Source organism: Cariama cristata, unplaced genomic scaffold (assembly GCF_000690535.1).
Source record: "Cariama cristata isolate BGI_N322 unplaced genomic scaffold, ASM69053v1 scaffold26411, whole genome shotgun sequence".
Lineage (NCBI taxonomy): Eukaryota > Metazoa > Chordata > Aves > Cariamiformes > Cariamidae > Cariama > Cariama cristata.
This window is the reverse complement of record NW_009600242.1, coordinates 1-24261: the sequence shown is the minus strand read 5'-3', so window position 1 is coordinate 24261 and position 24261 is coordinate 1. Positions and strand designations below refer to the sequence as shown.

General features: G+C 42.2%; 1 protein-coding gene across 1 annotated transcript; it reads left to right on the top strand.

The window, feature by feature from the left end:
• Window positions 1-1030: 1030 nt before the first annotated feature.
• On the top strand, window positions 1031-23289 carry PLBD2 (phospholipase B domain containing 2; the record flags this gene model as incomplete). The annotated part of the gene is made up of 7 exons (XM_009709970.1): window positions 1031-1114; window positions 3036-3174; window positions 9808-9972; window positions 11724-11868; window positions 18568-18768; window positions 18881-19021; window positions 23104-23289. Coding segments are annotated over 7 exons (1061 nt in total), but the record flags the coding sequence as incomplete, so codon positions are not given.
• Window positions 23290-24261: the final 972 nt, after the last annotated feature.

The window sequence follows — 24261 nt, the reverse complement described above, 5'->3', positions numbered from 1 at the left end:
GACATAAGGGAAAAATTTTTTACAATGAGAGTGGTGAAATGCTGGAACACGTTTCCCAGAGAGGTGGTGGAAGCCCCATCCCTGGAGGCATTCAAGGTCAGGCTGGATGGGGCTCTGGGCAACCTTATCTACTTGGAGATGTCCCTGCTCACCGCAGGGGGGTTAGACTAGATGACCTCTAAAGGTCCCTTCCAGCCCAAATGATTCTATGATTCTGTGATTACATTTTGCCTAAAATGGAAGGGTGATTTTTAACTTCTGAGCTCCTGAGCAATTTTTGGCAGTTGCTTTCATCTTGAAATGTAAAGGACTCCAACAAAACAAACAAAGCCCCAACTAACCAAAAAAACCCCTTAACCTTTTGTTCCTATTAATTAATGGGGATGAAACAGCCAACTGAATTCAACAACAACAACAAAATCACAATAATTTTGGTCTCCATAAAGCTGAATCTATTTAGGGCTGGCTTGAGTGGAAGTTTCTGTAGGAACATGTAGGATCAACTTACACATACTTTAAAATAGAGATATTAGCTTAATCGGAAAGGAAAGATCATGGTTAATGGTAAGTAACACCTGCTAGACATCAGGCTGAAATTATCTCTCACAACCGAATCGGCAAATTATATTCTCCTCACCTGTGGTTTTTTGGTTCCAAATAGAATAGTTCTCCAGTAAACTGTTTCTGTTGTGCTTTAATGTGCTAACACTTTCAAGATGCCTCTGGGCTACAAATATTCCCCAAATGTGAAGTTTTGCTATGAAGTAGTTCAGTGTCATTCTTGCTTATCTTTCCATTTTACAGCAGTTTGAGTGGGTATTAGAAAGGTTGTTTATTTTAAGTTAAATTTCAACAAACCATTTGTGTTACCTTTTGCTGTTTGTCATGCACTGAAGGAATTTCTGTGATTAGGAAAAGCTTACTTTGTGGACTGTGTTGCTTGTCTATCAATGTTTGTTGATTAATGGGTTGGTAAGCAAAAGGAAGGGAAGATGCAAAAGAATAACTTCTGCTACTCTTGTTCTTTCAGGCACATGTATGACCATGCTGCAAATATGTATCCACAGTTAATTAAGAATCCAGCCATTCGAAGTGGAGTTCAGAATTTTATGGCGTATGTATTTAATAATTTCCTTTCTAATAACCAAAGACTTGGGGTTGGAAGATGACAGAATTTTCAAGGGTTTTTTTATTTTCTTCCTTATGGGCTAAAGAAAAGATATGCTTCCTTTCCCTCTGATTAAATGCCATTAGTATGAAAAAAATTCTAAATATACTTGAAGAAGGGCATATGCCCTTCCCTAATTCTGGTTCTTTCAAAGAAGTGTTTAAAACCATTCCTACAAAGGGGTGCAGATAATGCCAATGAATTCTGAAGGTCATTGTAGTAAAAATCCTTTTCTAAGAAGCTGGTATTTTGAATGTTACACTGAACAATGTGGTCTCCTGGCATCTTAATCTTTTTAGCATTTTGTATTCTTTCCTTCCTCTGTTAGGTTAGCATTTTGTTTATTCTACCGCTGATGTAAATTCTGTTCTAATCACAAAAGTCCTGATTCCCTTTTCTCTTCAGCTGTATAAATCAAAAGTAATTCTGCTCAAATAATGCAGCTACACTGGTGGGAAACTAGAAGTGGGAGAAGAACCAGGCCAGGTACTGGCAAACTCAACTGTGATTACCAATTATTTAAATATCCTTAGACTTATGTTTTCTTCCATTACAAATACTTCTGTGAAACTTTGGTCATTTCCATTGGAAAAAATAGTCCCTCTATCTTTTCCATCTGTCCCTTGTCTTGTGCTTTCAACAATGGGTTAAATCTCTGACTAATTCCGTTATTGGTGCACATACGTAAAGTGGATTGGTTTTAGCTTATGCAAAAAGAAGAGAAAAAAATCTCAGCACTCCCTTGCTATCATTTTTCAGCATTGCTGTCTTCCTTCTGAGAAAAATGGGATAGCTACTGTATCAATTTGTGTGGGTTTTTTTCCAGAATGACTCAGCATAGCAGCTGTATCCCCCAAGAGGCGTTGTTGGATGGAGGGGGAGCAATACTAGGTGACCTTTATCATTTTTCGGTTGCCTATATTCTGGACTCCTGCATCTCTGCTTTACTTTATAGCAGTTTTGGAATATGGGCTGCTGCATTGTCCTGAAAGTCTTTAGCCCTGAATGCTTTGACCATATCACTGTTTCCTCTGACATACTACTTACACCTTCATACTTCCAGAAAGCTAAATCTGGCTGGTTTTGCCACCCATATACTACTGGAAGAGTTTGCTTCCTTGCCAGGTTCATTCTCTTTTTTTTACTGCTGTACGTAATGCTGGAGGATGGAAGAGGCTGGAATCTGGTCCTGACTTACTCTAACACCTGCGGTTCTTCTGTGGCCCTTTGCACACAGCAATGGAGGGAACTCTGGGAGGTCCTCATAACGTTGGCTGCTCTGGCCCTAGGGTCTGTTCAGCTTGTGTTGCCTCATGCTCTAAATCTGGGTTATTTGGCTAGTAACTGCGTTGACTGGGTTTGGCACATGGGATAGTGTTTGGCCTCCCACCCTTTCCTTGGAGGAGCATAGCAGTGGTTCTTAGGCAGTGTTTGAGCACGACCAGCAGAAAGCCTTCATTGCATTCGTACCTAGGGGAGAGAAATAGGCTCTTCAGTCTATTTTAGCCTTAAATAGGCATTTAAAGGGGAATGGTTTCTGACCTATCAAATACTTGTTTCCCTTCACTAACTATATGGGGATACTAGATCTGAGGTAGCAGAGCCCCTCACAGAGGTGGAGTCCAACTCTTTCTTTGACACTGAAGTCTGGTAGAGGCACACTACTGTAGGGTATGTTGCACGGATCTGAACGTTTACACCCAGAGGATGTAATGTTTATGTCTGCAGGATTTCCAAAGCATGATTTGCCTCAAAACACCGGGAAGGTTGGATCATCTGGGTCATAATACATTTGTCCCTTCCCTGCATTATCAACCATACTCTAAAAAAACTCCAACAAAACCCCAATCTGTCTGTTCCTCTGCAGGAAACAAGATCAGTGGACAAGACAACAAATCAGAAATAATAAGGATGATCCATTTTGGAGGCATGCTGGCTATATTATTGCACAGTTGGATGGTCTGTACATGGGAGCCCTCGAGTGGGCTAAGCTACACAAACAAACAGTAAGATTACTGCGTCTCTTTTTCAGTAGCTGGGGATGGGATGCCAGAGGATAAAGATGGGAGAAGGGAATCTAATATTATTTTTTTTTTTTTTTTAAAAAAGGAGGATAATTAGTGGCAAGTACTCATTCTGCATTCCATTCTGCAAAAACTTCAGTGGCTGTTCAATGTAGAACAATGTGATTGAGCACTTGGGTCATGTCACCACAGGTCCTTTGCACTGGACTTGGAACCCTGGGTGCTCGTGTGCTGAGTACGTTGGAGGTGGCTTTTGTATCCATGTGTGCATGTTGGGAGGACAGACACTTCTAAAGTGCTTGCTGTTGTCATTTTACAATTGTTCCTGAGAAAATGACCCTGCAGGTATAAAGGGTAGCTGCAACAGCATGAATCAGCATGTAGGGAATGTATTAAAGCTTTCATTCTTATTTCTGAGCATCAGATTTCAAATCTTAAAAGCCTCTCTATTTCAGACTATGTTTTACATTGCTAAATGTCTTCTCCCTTTCTGTCTTCTAAATCTCCTGTTACAAAATAAGGGTCAGTGCACTGGGGTAGGTTTTTGAGTGGTTGTTGGGTTTTGTATGTTGGTTGGTTTTTTGTGTGGGTGTTTTTTTTTTAAGTTCAGTTAGAATTGTGTTCTGGATCATCAGCTTGTGTATAATAGCAGAGCTCCTTTAACTCCAGTAGAGCTGCCGTAATTACAGTGCTGTCCTTAGGTCTAATAGGTTTCTCAATGTGAGAGGGAGGACTTGAGTAATTGTAGTTGATCCTTTTTGTCTTGGCTTAACCATACCAAGAATTTAGAGAAGCTGGGAATCCTAAGTTATAAACAAATGGGTTTTAGTAAAATGCACATCTGTCTTTTTGCGTAGAACTTACTCTGGAGCTTTCATGAATGGGGAACCAGCTCAAACTTTAAAAAAAAAAAAGACTGTTCACAGTAATGGAAAAATCCATCCCGATGGACCTGAGTTACAGGGAGGATACTAAGAAACCTTGAACTTCCTAGGAAAAGACTTCATTAACTCCTTTTCATGACATCTGTATCTGAAGAGCCCTGTAAAGCTCATCAATTTTTTTGGCTGCTTCGGTATGATTCAGATGGGGGGAGGGAAAAATGCTAGTTAGTGTCTGAGCTATTTCTTTATAATAGGCATGTCCTATGTGCAATGTCTATTCCTGATACTTATTTAACTATGTATTTGATATTAAAAAGCATTCACATCTGAAGTGACAGTCATTTTTATCCTCTTTTCAGAGATCTCATCAGTATGCCGATATAAAAATGGTGCATTTAGTGAAAGTTCAGACATGTGGTTCAGTCTGAAATATTTGTGTCCTCTATTCTTGAATTATATGCAGTGGATATATTTATTTCTTTTCCCAAATGTACCTGGAGCAGTTGGTGGGATTTATTTTGACTCCTTCCCATGCCATTCACAATTTTAGCTTTGGACATCATCACCTGTGTTGATCTGTATCTTTTTATTCAAAGCAAAAATGTTCCCTGTGTATGTATTTCTCACTTGAGATGGTGCTAGTTTCCTTTCTTTGCCAGAGCCAGTAAGTTAGCATCACTCCCTTAGCTTTGAGTACAGTTTGGATGGCTGCTCTAGCATCTAGGTGTTTGGTTTTCCTTGGCATCAAAATCATGCCTGACAGCTCTGCAAAAGTACAGGCAGTTCACTTTGTTGGATACCATGCTACTCTTCAAATACTTTGGGGAGATTAGGGTACAACAGATCCGGTTGTGTACATATTTACTGCTGTTAGGTTCGTCTTCAGGAAATAAAGAGCTTGAAGATTGTTGCTCCAAGCTCACATGGACAAAAAAGCCAGGGGCAGACGCAGTGTTACTGACTGGTAGTCTAGCTTTGACACATCCACTTATCTGAGAATCAACCCAGCTTCTGTAAACTGTTGCCACTTAAAAAACAAGCTAAACTAACACATGAGACAAGTAAAAAAAAAAAAAAAAAAAAGCCAGAGAATACCAAGAGTATCTTCCTTATTCCTTGTGGTTAAAGAACATCAGCCCTACAAAGAGGCTGTCCTCAGCTTTGCTCTTGCAGTACATGTTACAAGAATGTTAAAAAGGTTCTTTTATTTAATCCCATAGATTGTTAGTAAGTGGAATGTTTAGCAAATAAATTCACCTAATAGATGACTTTTTTTTCTTATTTCTAAGTATTATATTTTAGTTCAATTCATCCAATGTTGTTTTGATCATTCTTTGGGCAACAGCTGCAGTAAGAAGTATTTACTATTTTCATTACTCATTTCTCACCTTAAAAAAAATGATTGAAGAAACTTGTTACTGAAAGCCCCCACGACAAATTCTGCATGTTTTTAAAAGCAAATCTCGTTCCTATTGCATGTTGTCCTTAGTGCTTTGAGAGTCTCTTCTTCCCCATTTCCTTTGGTAGATACTACTTTTGTTTCATTAAAAAAAGAATTCTTTCTATATGTGTATTGTCTTAGGATCATTATCATTGAGAACAAGTTTATCTTTTGATCTATAGTGATGCAGTAGTTTGGATTCATGGTGGTAATGAACATCAGAAATACAGAGAATATCTTGTGTGTGGGTTGAGGCCTCAATAAAAAACAAGTCCCCAAAACCCCAACAAAAGAACAACAAAAAAACCCTCAACCGAAAACAAAGCTAAAAACCAACACATGGCAGGCTCTATTTTGTTACCTGGTGTTCTAACTGCTATTAAGAAAAACTATGTGTACTTCTAAATTCAGCTGATTGCTCTGTATGTGCAGTGGGCAATTCCCCCCCCCGCTGCCAAGCTTAAAAGAAGAACGAACGCTGCAGAGGAAAGGCTGGGAAGCCTTTTTCCCTAACTCCCAAAAGATCAGAGCCATGAGGAAGAGGAGGAGGAGGTGGATTTCAGACTTCTTACATTCCCCAGTGAATGCACATACATGGACAAAGTGCTCTCCCGAACACCGAGAAGTTGGTTGGTTGACAGGGATAGGCGAAAAGATCTAAAGAGGATGGAGGAAAGGAACGGTGTTTACAAAGTGTGTGGTTTCAATACTGAGCACTGGGCGAAGTTGAATAAAATTGTTTCCTCTTCAGGAGAATGGAAACAAGCTGTTTAAATTGCTGATCTGCTTTTAATTTTATACAGTATCAGACCTACACGTAACTTTTCACACTTGCAAGTAGTTGGAGTTTTCCGGTTGGTGGATTAGTTGATGTGCGCTTATTTGAGGAAGACAAGTCAAAAAATCTGACTTTCTGTTGTCCTGCACAACGCATGGTAGTTTGAAGCTATGCCAAATCCACATAGTGCTTGAAGGAGAGCTGGATTACGTGCACACAGGTCACTCTGAAATGTTCCATTTTTCTTTTCTCCCCTAAACTTCAGGTCTACTTCACTTGAATATTGTAGAGCCACAAATAACTGAGCCTTACTACAGAAAGAAAATCTGGACTCTGAACTGTTTGATACTAGTATTAGCACATATTTTTTTATTCCTATATGTATGAAGCAAATGTTTTGTAGTAGGTAGGTGCTTCCATTAAGACCTGCATGAAGGCAATGTATATTAAAATTCTGTATTTTCAATTTGATGTTTACAGGTATCATTAAGAATGATGTCAAAATCTGAATACATTTTCGTGTTAAAGTGTGACATTATTCCATCTGGTTTAGCAACACTTTATATCCAGTAAACAAGCCCAACCCTTTTTTCAAGACAATTTCTGAAGGAGGGGCAGTCAAAGAACATTAAACCTTTTCATCTGCCTAATGCTCTACCAACGCTGTGATTAATCCTGGGCTTGTCTGCACAGGGAAATTACTCTTGAATAAGGAGGTGTCAGTTGTAATACTACAATGATTCTAGGACAGGTCTCCATTTGTACTTCCTTATTTTGTATTGAGAATGCTCACGCATGGGGAAGTTACTGAAAAATAATCGTTACTGAATAACTTGTCTATTTTAATGTCCCATGTAGACAAGCCTTTAAGGTTGGTTCTCTCCTATCTGCAACCCTTTCTAAGTTTATTTCTCCTTACAGCTGATGTAACTCAAACTCAATTTTTATTTTTTTTTTTTTTTCCCCCACTATTCAGGATGGTACCGTAGAGGAGCCACACACTGTAGCAAAAGGACTTTTTCCTCTTGTTGTGGCTATACCACCTCTCCGCTTGTCAATTTAGCTCATTCATTCAGTCTTCAGGATGTAAACCATGCATGCAAGGAGTTTTCGTGACATTGCTGTGTGAGATGGGAGAAGGTGATTACAAAAGATTGTAATATGCCCTATATTATGCACTTGTTATGATGCACACTTCTTTGTCTAATTCTTCCGAGTGGACCCAGATTAACTCCTCATAGAGAAGATTTCTCCATGTATCCTGGAAATCAGATGTATTTATTCCCAAACTGGGGCTCTCAGCCTTGTGGTAGATGCCTCAGACCACTCCTAAATTTCCCAGATTTGGCCTGTGTGGTGGAAGCCCGAGCCTTCTGTTTGAATGCATTGTTTTACTGAGACTCCAGAGGAGCTCTCTGTGCTGTGCTTGGGTGATGTCACTGAGCATCAGTCTTAAACACAAAACCAGGTTTATCCAAGCAGAGCAATGAATTCTCAGAAACAAAGGAAGAAAATTTGCTTGCCCCTGAAAAGGGGAGTCAAAATGGAACACTAGTGGGTGCTTAACAACCTAGTTCCTCTCTTACTTTTCTGATATTCTGGCTGGCTTTGGGAGCTGGCAGCCTAATCTCACCCAGTGGAGCCCTAGGAATTCACTTTCTTTGAGTGAGTCTTTCCTCCTGCTCTCTGGCCACCTTTCTGTGCATACGGTTCTAATAGCTTCCTTGCTTGGCACCTTTGTTCTAGCTTGAATGGACTTCCTAGTAGTTACTGAATTTTTTACTTGAAATGACTGTAAGATAGCTCAGAAATGTGAAACTTATTTTTAAAAATAACATACAGGCAATTCCAAGTGGTGCTGCAGCAGTATCAGTGTAGCTACCTGTAGCTGTCGCAATTAAGGCAGGTTTTATGGAGGAGAGTATGGAATGATAGCAAATGGATGTCAAGTATAATTAAAACATCTCAGGGCTGGTGGAGCGTTCTCATAGGCAATCCTGTTTGCTCCCCTCCTGGTGGTACTGTACAGTAACGCCTGCGTAAGTTGGACAGCGGAAAACAGCTTCTCCTCATTGTGTGGTGGGCTTGCAGAGCTTTAAGTGCAGCTGGATGGGGAGCAATTGTGCTGAAACAGTGCCAAGTCTCTCTGTATGGATTCCAGTGAGATAGCACTTGTTGGGACTGGTTTGTAAATGATTCATACCACTGAGTTGCATCTCTTGATGTTATCGGTTGTGGCCTTTGCTGCTCCCTGTTTGGGTCCTTACAGCAAAGCCATGATGAGCCAAAGCAACGTAACAGATATGAAAGTTTACTTTGGATTTCTTCCTCAAACAATAGGTGCTGTTAGGGCCTTCTGCGGTGTGTGATTTTTAGTTGTGAGAATGGCTTATTTCTCTCTGGTCTTGGTGGGCATTGTGGGAAGGTTTAATTCCTTCCCTTGGGACACATGGACTAGCATGTACATTATTTTTGTTTTTTCTGTTGGTGGTTCTCTCTGCCAAAACAGCAGATGGGTAACACAGAATTCAGCCTTCTGAATAAAAAGTAAATGGATTTGATGCTGTTTATTTTTCCCATGTCCTTGTCTTCCCTTTATTAGGGTTTGTAGAGAGGTCAGCTGTATGGTTTAATAACAGTGATTTATATTGCAAGCAATGTGTTTCTTCACTATGCGATTTATATCCCGTTCTGAAACTGCTATTCATAGCCCTACAGTAATGTGTGTTCTGACTTCTTTTCCTTAAGCCTTGCCTTAACTAAAGGCATGGTGCAAGCAAGAACAGGAAAGATCTAGAAAACAGTCTTTGAAGGTTGAGGCTGGACCACTGTTAAGCTCTTAGTTTTGAAGAGGCAGATTAAGGGAAGGTTCTGAAGAGCATATTGCACAATGAGCCGTGCGTAGTTAACCCTGTCTAGCTCCAACCGTGCTGGGTTTTTGAAAGCACGTAGCTGAGTGCCTTTTGACTGACTTCCTTTCTTCAGCAAGTTCTGTACTTGATTAGTATTGTTAACATATCTTGTTTCTCTCATTTGTTTCCTCCTCAGTCCTGAGGATGTCTTAAATTGCAGTCTTTATAAAAATCAGAAAACTCCCAAGAGTGTTTGTTAATGTAAGACTCTTCAAAGACATCTGGATAAACAAACAAACAAAAAAATCTTACTATTACCCTAGCGTAACAGTAACAGCAGACTGATTAGTATGCTGTTTGCAAAGACACAGGGAAGTTTCTAAGTTACTGTTGGCATCTCCTTTTTTTTTCTTTCCTCGCGCCCTCTCCCCTCAGAAATGTTAGCATTGGTAATGCCACTACAAGGGCCAGACCCTCAAAGATACCTAGGTGCCTAGTGCCACACTGAGTTTGAGCATCTGGGCCTTGTCAGCAGGTATTTCATAGAGCATATAAGAGCTTCCTTTGAGAGCAAAAGAAAAATTTTAACAGCGGAGACTGTCTTGATGCTTCTCTGTCTAAAAGTGCTTTTTGTGATCTCTCTCTGCTCCCTTTCCTCAGCCACTGAGCATCTTTGATGTCCAGTTTTTGAATGCAGTTGGAGACCTTTTGGACCTCATTCCTGCATTATTTGAGTATTCTGCACGGAGTGGACAATGCAATGTGGAGCCAGGGAGCCATGGGAAATATCAGTGGGATATGGGTCACTGTTCTGCACTCATCAAGGTGAGCACCAAGAACTTCATCTCCAGTGACTGTTGATTTGCAGTGTCATGAGTTTGTGTTTCTGGAGTCTTTGCTGTTGATGTTGCATGTGCATAAAAAGACTCAATCAAGGTGATTTTATGCAGTTGTCATTTGTGCCTCCGTAGGATTCTGAGTCCAGTTTTTCTCACTTGTGTTCAAGGGCAGGGGAGAAACCAAACCAAAACCGCAGAGGTTGGCGATGAAAAGCTACTAGAACTACTAGGGAGTGGGGAACCACCATGGAGAGGAGACTGGAAGAGAGTAACTTCTTTCACCTAGCCAAGTGAAGTCTGAAAGGGGGTGTTGTGAATGTGTACAAATACATTGGGTAAATAAGCAGAGAGGAAGGGAAGAGGCTTACTTAAACTAAAGGACAGTGCTAGCACAAGTGCAAATGGATGCAAGTGGCTGATGTTTTCTAAGTGTTAACGGTGATGCTCTGGAACAGCTTTCCAATGGGAATAACGACAGAAAAAATGCTTTTAAGTTAAGTGTTGGTCCTGGTTTTGGCTGGGATAGAGTTAATTTTCTGCTTAGTAGCTGGTAGATTGTGTTTTGTATTTGATGTGAGAATAATGTTGATAACACATTGATAGTTTAGTTGTCGCTAAATAGGCCTTATCCGAAGTTAAAGACTTTTCAGTTTCCCATGCTGGGCCAGCGAGCAGGTGCACAAGACGCTGGGAGGGAGCACGGCCAGGACAGCTGACCTGAACCAGCTAAAAGGCTATTCCATACCATAGCATGGTAGGCCCAGTATAGAAACTGGGGGGAGTTGGCTGAGAGGGGCCAGTGGTTGCTTGGGGATCGGTCAGTGGGTGGTGAGCAATTGCATTGTGCATCATTTGTCTTTTTTGGGGTTTATTTTTTTGTTATATTCCTTTTCATTACTATTATTATTGTTATATTTGTATTATTATTGTTATATTTTAGTTTAATTATTAAACTATTCTTATCTTAACCCACGAGTTTTACTCTTTTCGATTCTCCTCCCCATCCCACTGGTAGGGGGAAGGAGTAAGCGAGCAGCTGCATGGTGCTTAGTTGTTGGCTGGGGTTAAACCATGACAGTATCTGATAGAACATGGTGGCAACTAAATTTTTCAGTTAAAATTATTAAGGATCTAGTCAGCATGTGGAGACTCCATGTATCCCAGAGCAACAATATTCACCTTAAATTGAGAAGCATTCATTCAAGTATTTGCCTATAGCAAGAGGTTTCTGTCCTAAGAACAAATCTTAGAACCATATGTTTAAAAAGATGTACTGTTAATATATATATTTTTACCTTTTCAAATTGAATTTACTTGTATTTCCTTCTGTACTTTAAAGTCAACCAGAGGCATTTTTCACAGAAACAGCATGTTCGAAGTTAATGTTGGATATGTTTGCAGAGAGCTGATCTGAATGTGTAAATAAAAGTATTCAAGGGGAAACTGGGGAATAAAAACATACCATGTGATGCAGGTGTCCCCCAACCCCTAAGCTGTTTCTTTTTGAAAAATAACAACTAATTATTTGAAAACAACACATGGCAAAGAATTATTTCCAGGGGTTTCAGAAATTCATTGTTAAGTACACAATTAAAAGCACAAGAATCTGCTCCTTCTTGAACAATGCAATTAATCAAACTATTTAAAACAAGTTGTTCTCCCGGTTTCTATCAAGTACAAAACATGCAGAGTATAGTAGGGTCTGAAATTATTAATCTTTCTGCTTCTGTTTTCCAGGTTCTACCTGGATATGAGAATATATATTTTGCCCATTCCAGCTGGTTTACATACGCAGCCACGCTGAGAATATATAAGCATTGGAACTTCAATATAGTTGATCCAGACACTAGCACCAGCCGTGTCTCATTCAGCAGTTACCCAGGTAAAGTCAAGAAAACCAAAACAATGTAGATATTCAAGATGGCATAGACCATCTTACTGTCTTACAGATGTCTTGTTTATAAGAAGGATGATAACTTCAACAAGCACTGGCTTAAAACTTTTAGCTGCCAAGAGGACAAAATGTTGTCTTCAATTTTCTGGCTTGAACATGTTGTTGTCGTTGTCTTTTGTTGTTGATTAATCACCTTCAGTGCTCTGAATAGCACTAGTTAAATATTCTACCTCTGGCACAAACATGCTGCTTTGAATTCTGCCTGTGTAGTCTGCAGTCATCTCATCTGCTGAACTCCTCACCTTGCCTATAGCATTTGCATGTTTGGTAACAACAGTTTTGTACGCTTCTGTTTACCACTGTGGCATGACTCCTGCTGTAATGGGATTATTACAGAGTATCAAACACCAGCCATTTCAAACTATATCAACTTTGGTGTTGGGTTAGCAAAACTTCAGTTTTGTGGGTCATGCCCCTGTCCCGCCCCCCATCTCCCAGCTTCTCTATAAGCTGTTGCAGAGGGGAGTATTTTTTTTTATGCTTATTTCATGTGTTAGTAATATAGCCAGCCAGAATATTAAAATCTCCCTTGGGAAGATTAGGCAGCATACTCAAGTTTCCTAGAAGAATGTTAGAGATTGCCAGCAGTTAATGTTTCAGTGGTAAAATACATACTCTTCCTAAGAGTAGTACCAAGAAATGTGAAGATGAAAAACCAAAGCAACTCTTAAGAGTGAGTTAGCATTGCATAAGTTTTTGAAGGTGGAATTTCAAATTCAAAAATACCCAAACACTCAAGAATCTTCATAAAATTTTTAAGGTGAATTATGTGCCGTAGGAGACTGTCTCATTCTGATGAAATTTTGTAGGTTGATGGTTTCAAAACATGCTTTGTTGAATTACTGTGCTTGCCTTACTAGAAAGGCAAGGGTCCTTCCTGGCAGGGACTCCTGAGACTGTGACTGGGAAACTGTTTTGAAAAGCAGCTGCATTCACTTCGTATTGAAAGCAAATCTTGTTCTGTGGGGTTCTGACCATCCTCAGTGACCCTCAGGAATGCAGAATTTTCTGACAACTGAGATCTTTGCTTTGAGGAAGGAGCAGAGATATTCTGGTGACCACCTGTTAAGTGTACAGCCTTTCAAGAGCTTGGGTTATCTCTAATTCCCTTAGAGGAATTTCGCTTGCTTGTTGCAAGGAATTTTGCCAAGCCTGTGTAACCTGGTAGAGAGCCAAGGTTTCCGTATGAGCTCTGTTCATCACCTGAATGTACAGAAGGTTATTCTGGATCTCGTATCTCCCAGCAGAAATACTGCTGAGGATAGTACTGTCCTTCAGGAGAATGTGGCTCTGTTTAGCAACTGCTGGACGCTGCATTGTGCTGCAGATCGAAAACTGGGGAACAGGATGAGCCATGGAGAGAGTTTATTATTTTGTTTTTAGTGGGTCTCTCTGGTGATGTCTCAGAGTTGTTCCTTTTGTCAATTCTTTGTACAAAGTGAAATACAAGTCTTCTGTTTTGATGAGACTGATAAAGCATGCTGTATGGGAGGATACCTGAGAATCAGCTACTCCTATGCTGAAGTGGTCGGGCTCTGTTCACTAGTATACAAAATCCCAGTGTGCTTCCCTGAGACTGAGATCTGCAGAGATGGCTTATTTTAAAACTTGCTTGTGCCGGGTAGACTCTGACACAGTGATGAGGTAAGGTGTACTTCTACCAACGAAATTGAGTGAGAACTGTTGCAAAACATAGTTCCCATGGCTACAGTGAAGTTTGAGAGACCTGTGGTATGCAAAGTGGACTCACTGGCTGCCTAATTACAGGCTACTATCACAAGCACTAGGCAAGTATGATCCATTGACTACAGAAATTGCATTAGCTGCGGGTGTTGTTCACAAACTTGCAGTTTTCCATGGGATGAGTAAGCTCTAAAGCACTGGCCTGGTAATGCGCTAGGGACATCACACAGGAAGGAAGGAACTGCCAAATTCCTCTGCTCCATGTCGTGATGAGATGAAGCTTTATATTTTCAGGGCATCTACCCATGGAATCTGCAGGTCCTGGCCATGGTTCAACTTGATGACTGTAACTTCTCCCTGCATGCAAGTTCCCACTCTTACTCTCCGTCCTGATAGACACTAAGAACCAGTAGGAAAGGCCAAGCTAGTACGCTCTCCTGAATAGTAACGTAGTAATGTGATCCTAATCTACATAGAAGATTTGGGAAGAAACAAAGAGCATTAGAAGACAGGTGTCCTTCAGTGACATTTAACTGACTAATTCAAAGGTTCCTGTCATCCAGTAGGCTGGATATGAAGTACAACTCTTCTGCTGTCCAAAAGCTGTGTCAGAAAAGCTTCAACGAGTCATTTGCCTTCTAAGAAAGAATGTACCAACTCCCTGATTTCTCCTGGGGTCACGGAATAAAATTGTCCAGGTTGTTCACTTGCTGAATTTCAAAAGACAGGCTACTACACTGCAAAAATCATTATTTGTTGTGACTCAGTTCAGAGGATCTAAGACTAATCACTAACCGTGGTGCATGTCAGCGTGTACATTGCAATACAGCTAAAGGGCCTTGTGCTTCCTTGCTTCTGCTGTGACCGAGCAGGTGGGAGGACAGGCAGGAATTGCAGAGTCCATGCCGGCTTCCTCAGCAGTTCCCCACGTTCCTGCCAGCATGCTCAAATGCCCACTGTTACAGCAGGTCTTCTCTCTGCTGCTTTCTCCCTTTCAGAGCAACAGCAGTGCTGCAGAGGCACAGTCAAGTGGAAATGGACAGGAGTGGTGATCTCGGCTTTTGCAGAATGATTTAGCCACTTGCTGCACACTTCCACGCTAATCCTAATCCTCACTTGAACTCTGCTCATGGTCTTAGCTTCCTCTTCTGTTGAAAGCACCTGGGCAAAGCTGCATGTGGGACAGCTCTGTGAACTTCTGGAAAGGAGGAATGTCTCTGAGCTGAATGCTTGGGCACCCCTGACTTGAGTGTCTTGTTCAAGCTCTGGACATAAGTACTTGATGTGGGTGGTGAATCTATGCTCAGCAGAGAGAAGTTAAATTGTACAGACACGTTACGGTTGCTCACAAATGCCGAGTGAAGCTGTGCTCACTTGGGGGGTAAGAAATGTGATGACAGAGACAAGGTAGGTGTTGTGTTTTGCAGGCCATGGCTAGTAAAAGATCAGAGGGCTCCCCCCCCCGTGCAGCCACTGCTCTGCACTGCCCCATTGAGGCAATCAAAGAAATGAGCCCCATTAACTGACTAAATTTGCAGTTTTCCTTGGGACAGCAGGGAGGCTGCAGCTGCCAAGATTTCGGTCCATTTGGATGGACCTCTTCTTGAAGTTTGTTTTGAACTGTATTTAAGAAAGGCAATCTACCATTTGGAGCCAAGCAGTCTGGTTTGGGTAGTCACCTACTCTCTCTGGGCTGAGCTGCCGTCTTGTGAAGTATGTTACTCTGATTTTAGCTGTTTGAGCTAAAGAATTGAGAAGAACTTTAATGCCACCTTTGCTCCTCTGGTCTGCTGTCAGGATCTGGCTTGGTTGAGACAGGCTATGACATGGGACCAAGATGGCACAAGTTGTCTTGATGGATGGTTATACATGTGCTGCTAAGGCTGGAGAGGGAAGTAATGTGTGTCCCTTGCTTTGAAGTAATCTGGTGTTAGTGCAGGATCAGAAGGTGCAGCGTTATCCTTCTCCACAGCCTGAGCAAGAGCCCGGAGGAGCAAAACATGGAAAGGGCAGTAGCCCTTGTATTCAGGGGACCAGCTGGCTCATGAGGTATTGCCAGACCATTTCTTGCTTCCCTGCTCCCTCCAACATCTGTCTAAAAGCTGTAGGGAAGCAGAGGAAAGTGTCTGATGCACTTTGGAGATGAGAGGCCAGAGCTGTAGAGCGGGATGTGCTATCTCTTAGTGCCTAGGAGAGGTCTGCAAGTGGAAGGCAGGCAGGTGGCAGGAATTCGGTCTTGACGTGAGAAGCAGCTGCTGATGGGATTGAGAAAGCTAATCCAGAGAGGACATCTCCTTTCCCATTATCAGGTGTGTTTATAGCACCTCAGCCAGGAGCTACTCTCATCCCTGCGAGGTGATGGCTGAACCTCATGGCTCTGACTTCCAGCCTGTAATACTGACCCTTTCTGTACCTGAATGAGCAGGACAGCCTTTTAAGACACCAAAAAAGCTGATGCCATCTGGTTCAGAAAGTAGCAGCCTACCTCTTTAGGAACTATAGCTGCCAGGAGCATGCTGCCTTCCACATACTATTTCTTGTGCTGAGTCTCTGGAGAACACTCTGCTCAGACTTAAAAAAATATTTTGCTTTGTGTGGCTGATCAATATTGTCATGATGAATGAAACTCCAGACTCTGGAAACTTTTTGTTTTCCAGTGATTGGTGATTGGAAACTGAATCTAAGTAGCTCAGACCCAGAAGGTGTCATCAGAAGTGCTTTTGCTTGTTTCTACGTAGGAAGAGTCAGGTTCATTGGGGGGAGGAAAAAAAGAAAAGGAAAGAGAAAAAATGGATTGATAGTTGCTGATAAAAATGGGAGATGAGTTTACAGAAAAAGTAGATGAAGCGTACAGTGAGATAACAGTTGACATAAAAGGCATTTTCAATTACAACAGATTCTCATGCATAATTAAAAAGACAAGAATGACACAAGAAGACATCAAATATCTGCTAATATCTCTAGGCTTCACCCAGGTTTTATTTTTGTGCATGTCTTTGCCCTGAGTAAACCTGTTGTATATGTTTTAACTTCCCTTTGTTTCAGGGGTGCCTATGCCTTAAGTCAAAATGGAGTATGTTGTGTTGGAGTAATTAGGCTAGTAACAGTGTAGCATGGAGGGTATGCTATATTATAACATTATAAACATTGCAGGATAAAACTTGGTAAACACTAAGGCCCAGAAAGAAATCCCCTTGTTTTCAGCTTAGCTGAGCTTTGCAATTGATTTGAGTTAGAGTTCAAACTTCAGTTAATTCAGCATAATTCCTTGTGTTGACACTTGCGTTGAGTTTTTCTGTTTTATCTCAGCTGTTGATTGAAAAAGAGGAAAAAAATATTTCATTTATTTTGAAGTAGGGCACTTGGCATTGGCATCCGCATGGGAATTGGCATTCAATTCAAATCACAGTTGTTTAACAATTTCATTTCTTGTCTCTGTTTGGGCAAGCACTCGACTTATTACACAACAGTTTATCGCTGGAATATCCCACTTCTTTGTATAAAATAGACTGGCAGAGCCAGGTTTAGTGTTTCTCTTCCTGTCCTTACATATTTGAGAGAACTCTGCTGTTGATGTACATAATTTATTGACACACTTTTTCTGTCTCCAAGAATAAAATACTAGGAACCACAAGCTGCCAGGGTGCTTGGCCTGTTCTATACTGACGTATTTTTAGAGAACAAGTGACCACAAAGTATATTTTCCTGAATCTGTTCTGGTTTGAGAACTTGAGAATTTAAAGAAATCTTGCTGAAATCGAGCCCTTAAACATTATTTTGCTTGAAGGAGTCTGCCTTTTGATGAAAGCCCAGGAACAGGAGGCAGACCTGGGTCGTCTTTCTGGCTGTCATAGGTTGCTGACATTAGTTTGTTTGGAGAGGGCGTTAATAAAGCTTGCTGTAGAAGATTTCATAGTGGAACTCAACTATTACGCTGTAGCGCAGCATTTTAGCATTTTGTATTCTTTGAAGGGGGATGCCATTAAACTCATTAGCAAGAGACCACATTCTGGATGACTTCCCCATCAGGAGCTCAGTTCACAACCTTTTTTCCCCAACCTGGCAGCCCTGTGTCTGCTGGGAAATTGCAAAGTCAAGCTATTTCTGCTTTGTAAGTAGTCACCGTGCTATCCATGGCATTATAGCTGACCTTTGCAGCTCCGTATACCACCTCCTGGCACAGGACCTGTAATTGGACCTTGTACTTCTGTTGGCATGTAACCTGGAAGGGAATCCTGCCTGGAGATCCATTGCTGTGTTGAGTTTGCAGGGCTGATAGGCATGAAAACCCCAATGACAACATGTCAGAAAGAAGAGTAGGTAAAACTTTCTCTCATATACAGGATATGGTTTATGATTTAAGAGGTGCCCATTTCTTGGAGATGCTTTTAAGAATAGTTAGACTGGAAAAGATTAAACTAGAAGGAAGATTTTTCTGCTTGCCTTGGTTTAGTCCAGAAGGGATCAATTTAAAGGAATATCTGTTGTCCTTACAGAATAAAAATCTAAAACTGAAACTGGTTGATGAAAATCTCTTTGTGGAGTTTGTGCTTTTGTTTTGGTTTTCTTTGCTGTACTTTTTTTGAAGGAATTTCTTTGTTAGAAACAAACACTCACTAGGTGTTACAGTGTTTAATCCCCAGCAGAAGAATAAGACATAGCTTGACATATGAAGGAGAAACTTTCAAGCTTGGAATGCAAACATGAAGCAAATACTCTAGACACAGCATTAGGTTGTGTGTTGAAAACATGACAAATGAGAAAGTGTGCTGACAGGTGGGCTTAAAGTGACTTGCAGAACTCACCACCTCATCTTTAGTATTTGTACAGTTTGATTTCACACACGCACGCGTTGACTCATTCGTATCCTCTTGACTTGTCTCTCTCTGTTTTATCCTATTAAGGTTCACGAAGATAACAAATTTTGTGTTATTACTGTTTAAGGCTTTTTGGTGTCCCTGGATGACTTTTACATACTAGGCAGCGGCTTGGTAATGTTGCAGACTACCAACAGTGTGTTCAACCAAACCCTCATTAAGCAAGTGGTGCCTGAATCCCTGTTAGCTTGGCAGAGGGTCCGCATTGCTAACATGATGGCAGACGGTGGCAAAACTTGGGCAGAAACCTTCGCGAAGTGCAACTCTGGTAAGTACACTTTCATATGAATCTTAGAAAAAAGGATGTGTTCCCTCTCCTCCTTGTACTCTTTTCCTTCCCCAGGCAGGACATGTAACTCTCTCTTTGCTCTCCTACCTAGGGACCTACAACAATCAGTACATGGTGCTGGACCTGAAGAAGGTCAAGCTGCAGAAGAGCCTTGATGATGGTGCACTGTACATTGTTGAGCAGATCCCAACCCTTGTGGAGTATTCTGATCAAACTAATGTTCTCCGGAAAGGTAATAGCTCCTGTAGCAGTTACTGGCTTAGGAAAGCCATCTCTTTGTGCCAACCGATGGACAATCATGCTTTGTACCTGGGAAGGGTTTATTGAACGCTAGTGCTGAGTTTCAAGTTAGAAAGCTTTGTGTGACCATCCCTCTGTTGCCAGGTCTATTACGTTGTGTTCATTTCTCCTGTATGCTGTGGCAGAAATACGGTGAGCATCTGTGTTTCTTAAAAGCAGGGAAGGGAAAAATAGACTTTACCTTCTTTCTTTCTTTTTCTTGCCTTTTTTTTTTCTGGTATAATTTTCGCCTTAGAGACCCGTGAGGAAAAAGGTGAGGTCTGTTTGAAGCAGAACTAAATAACTGTGAGGCTGTGGGCTACTGGAAATGTTTGGTGAGTGGGTCACCCTGCAAGGAGATGAGCTTTTAAATACAAGGGAAGTTCTCTGTTACATTCAACTCTTAAACTTTTCTGGATCTCTGTTATCTGATAAATATTTGCCATTTAAAAGATTCCTTAATCCCCTAGCAAGGCTAGCGACAACTTGATGGAAAACAAACAAAAATCTAGGTGAGGCAAAACACCCACTGTCAGGTTTCATTCACAAGTGTTTTCTGGACACTATGGCAGCACCCAAAAGCCTGAACTTGTTCCACAAATTTACGTGTGTGTCTGGTGCTCCCTCCTCTAATCACATGCTGAGGAGGTAAACTGATGAATTACTCTTCATCATCAAAATGACTGGGAATGCATTTATGTCAGGAGCTGGGGTTGTTTCCCTTTGGAATTTTTCCTTGGAAAAATTCTGGCTCCTTGGAAAGTTCTGGCTTATTTTAGGCATTGCCACAATGTCAATATGGTTTTAGAGATGTTTCTTATTGATAATTTGGAAAAATCCCATTTCTGTCCCGTAGGCTTCTCTGACTCCTTTATCCATTGAAGATAGGAAAGTAGGCTGTTGCACCTTATCTTCCAGTGTTAGTCTGTAGTTCAGACGGTGAAATGCCTTGGCCTTCTCTGTGCCGTGTTGTGGACTGTGGTGCAGACAGACAAGCTAATAGAGATCCTCTGGCTCTGGCATTCGAAGCAATGCAACCATGTCATGGCAGCGCTGCAGCACTGCAGAACGGTCAGGCTTAGAGGATTCCTCAAGTTTCTTTTCAGCAGTGACTTTTAAGAGCTGCTGTGTGGGATTCCCCGTAGGACTAAGCCCAACCCCTGGGCTTTGGCACACCCTGACCGCTTATTCCGTCCTAGGACATCTTGTGGCTGCTCTGTTCTCCAAGGTGGCAGCATGTGTTAGGAGTTACATATTATTTTACATTTACAGTATGGCTTTCCCAGGTATCTAAATGCACCTTGTGTGTATTGGATATTGCAGCAGTCAGTCCCTGGGAGTTTAAACATTAGAAGGACAGTCCTCAGCACACAGGATGGGCTAAGCACCGCAGAGGTGCTGTCTTAGAGACCTCAGCTGCTGTAAGCCAACGCTGCTCCTGTAAGCAGCAGATTTGGACCCTTCCCTGCCATGCGGGACTCCAGACAAATCCCATTGAGGCCCCTGCCCTGTTCCCTGGTGCTTGGAGCAGCCCAGGTGAAGGAAGTTTGCCTTTCTGGAGAGCAGTGCTGGCTTAAGGCATTTGTAGAGTTTGTAGGCACACTCCAGAGTTTCCTTGTAGCTGGTATCCACAGATAACACACTTTTGACAAGCTGGTTTGGTCAGACTGAGTTTGCACCAACATTGGCTTTTTAAGTCTCTTTCAGGCCTAAACCTAGAAACAACAGAGAATGAGAATTGAGTTCTCAGATGAACAAAGGCAGGCATTGCTGTAGTAAGCCCTGTATCTGAGGAAGAAGGAAGCGTTTTCTTATATGGGTTTGAAAATGTAAAGATTTTTTTTTATGGCTTCTGTCAGCTTGTTTCATAGGCCAGTGCAGGTGAGTTCTAAAACACAAGCATCTCTTATGTTGCCCTTTCCAGGCAAAGATGTCAAGATGCTTTCTGTATGTTGACAAAGAAAACTCGGGAATCCTTTAGAGGAGGTGGGGGAGGGCAATACTGTCTCCAGTATAGGGACAGGGCACAGGAGTGGGCTACAGTTCACGTTTCTTGATGATGAGCGAGTCGTACATCAATTTCAGCACCAAAAGCAACACATCAGATTGGAACCGGGGATCTCAGTCTCTTCCACCATACGTGTGATATTCTCATTGCTCTACCTCTCGATATTGCTGAGATCTCTTGCTCTGATGGGCAGAGGAGGAAGGCATTTTGTTTCTGAGAATTTTTGCTGCCTCCGTGCCATCCCCCTTTCAACCTTACACCATCTCTGACTTATTTTTGTCACTGTTCACCCTGCCAGGCCTAACAGGCAGGTTTCACTGGCTTGTAACAGCCCTTGGGTAAAGCCTGCCTTAGGTTGGGTACTGCACTCTCGGCATGGGATTTGCAGTCTTGCGGAGCCTGAGACACAGAAGAGCTCTTGCTGGAGGAGAACTTCAATAGCTTCCTCTGTCTTAGTAATCTAAACAAAAAGTTTTCCCAGGTAGGAGAAGTGGGTCATCTGTATTGCACTGTGTTCATGTGAGACAATAGCACCTTTTTGAAAGACAACTAAACCCTGCTGGTTTGGAAGGTGATGTATCTGTAACCTCCAGCCTGCGTTATTAGAGGCTGGCAAGCGTGCTCATTTCTGGAGGATGCCTGTATTGCAACGCAACATGTACACAACCTGTTTCCTTCAGGTAGGCTCCAGGTCACGTAAGCAAATGCCAACAGACAGGGTATCCCCATCTGCTGCGGGCCAGGCAGGACCCAAGCTGGTAAGGCCTCTGCTTTGGCAGTGTTCCAGCGCTGCTGCTGTCTGCGTTACCTGTCCTTCAGGAAGTTTGGTTTGTGTCTGTGTGGATCGTTCCCAGTGAGTCCCAGTTGATTTTCTGAGCATCTTACAGGCAGACTCCTCACGCTGTGCTGGGCTGATGTTAATACATGGGGGGCTGCATGTACCAGTGTCTAGGTGGTAAATCTCTAAGCCGAATCCTGGTGTGTGTGATTGGAGAAGCAACATTCCCCACTAACAACAGGAACGCTAGTGCTTTGGAGAGAATCTGAAAGTGTGCTGCTCTTGGGACTAGCTCATGTTAATACTTTCTGCCTAAACACTCCTTAGTGCCTGCCTTGCAAAAGAAATTTAACAAAATTAAATGTTAAGGTAGAAGTGTCTATTTTTTCCAGGCCTTGCTGTACCCAGACCCTGACCTGGATGGTCTCCTGGCTCTTTACGAGCTTTTCTGCTTTCTATGCTAGTCTTGTTTCAGGCAGTTGTATGTTGCCCACCTAAAACTCTCTCTGGAGTTCTGGCTGGTAACTCTGCTCTTTAAAGTTAACAAAACTGCAGGATTCACACTTGCTCTTGGAAAAGTTAGGGCAGGGCGCTGCTCTGCTGATCAACTGCCACTTAACCCTCAAAGGCAGATCCTGGCAAGTGTGCAGCTATCCCCCCATCTTTCCTTATCGCTGTGCACGACCACCACTGCACCAAGCGTGTGGGTGTGTGCTTTCCTGGCTGCCTCCTCTTCACCCCTGCTAGCTCTGTGGTCCGTGGGTGTTTGTATCCGTCCGTCCCTGACATCTCAGCACGGTGAACTGTTCTGCCTTGGTGAGATGGGAAGGGCAAGAAAAAAGGGAGTGACTTCAAGCCTCTTGCTGGGAAGTTTGGTGGAGGTAAATGATCTTGCACTCCTCTGAGGCCGAGCAGGGAAACCTCTGCAGGCGGGCTGGGGCTGCTCTGCCTCTTCACCTCGGACTCCTGCAAGTCTGATCTCAGCCGTTTTGCAGGATGAGTCCTCGGGCTGGAAGTCTGGAGGCGGGTTGCCTGGGCACAGTCTCCAGTGGTGTTAAACTAGGAGTCAACCCTGGTCATGCCTGTGACTATTGCCTTATTTTCTTGTGTTCAAACCAGTTTGACATGTTATTCCTCGACATGCTGTCAAGGCAATGCAGCATGAAAAATGGTTTATTTTTATTTTTGGTATAAGCAAGAATGTTCAGCTTTTCTAAGTGACTAACAGATTGGGTTTTGTCTCTGGCAGGTTACTGGCCTTCATACAATATCCCTTTCCATGAAAAGATTTACAATCTCAGTGGGTATGCGGCATACGTTGAGAAGTATGGCATGGATTTCTCTTACGAGCTTGCTCCAAGAGCAAAAATATTCCGTCGAGACCAGGGCAAGGTGACCAACTTGGAAAGCATGAAGTACATCATGAGATACAACAGTAAGACACGTATTTATGTACTGTGGAGCTGATCTTAATAAAGCAATGTTAATTTTATTTCTTGGATTTTAGTGGGAAGCTGCAGCCTCACATAGGGATCAGAGTTATGTTACTCTAGGTGCAGAGTACACACAAAGCAAAAAAGATAACGCAAGCTTACTGTTGAGTTAGGAAATGCTAAAAGTACTCTAACAGAAACAAGACTGGGTTCCTTCTAGAACGAGGGCCCTGGGGCTTGCTGTTTGACCTTTCCGGAGAGCTTCTGGCACTCAGACTGCTGTTACCTAATACATTTACAGCCTGTCAATCCTGAAAGCCTTAAATCCTAAGCAACAGTTAGGTCGGATCAGAGCAGAGAATTTAGTGTAAAACTTCAAGTCTTTTTTCCGTGTTCAGGCAAATGATCTTTGGTCGGTAATGCTCTGCTCTGCTTTTCCCTGACAGGATTCTCCCTAACTGGATTAAAACTGGCTTAATTAACTTCTGGCTAAGCCCATCTCTAAGTACAGATAGCTTTAGATGCTATATTTTTATTCCCAATTATAGGGAGTACGCTGATTACCAGGCTTGGGGTTTGGGAGCCTCTCCCAGGGTGGGGTATCGCTGTGAGTAGCAGCATGCTAGTAGATGTTGAGGCTTGTCTGCCTTCCCCTCCTAGCTTGCAGCTACTACAATGTGTGTTCGAAGGCTTTGCTCCTTTCCAATTACTTTAGTCCAGAATGGGAAAACAAAGGCTCTCACTGCTGCACTTTTCCATTTTCTTCCCCACCTTCCCCTTCTCTTCTGCTTTTCTCTCCTGAAGAAATTCCTGCAAGTTTTCGTCATGTGGAGTTGCAGATGTTTGTGGTTGGCGGTTGGCAGCGGTGCCCCTGGGATGCAGAAATAGCTGTATAGACTTGGATTAGGAGCTTGGCTACTTAATGTCCTGTCTTAAGCCCTGACTTCTGGAGTACTGTGCCCAGTTCTGGGCTC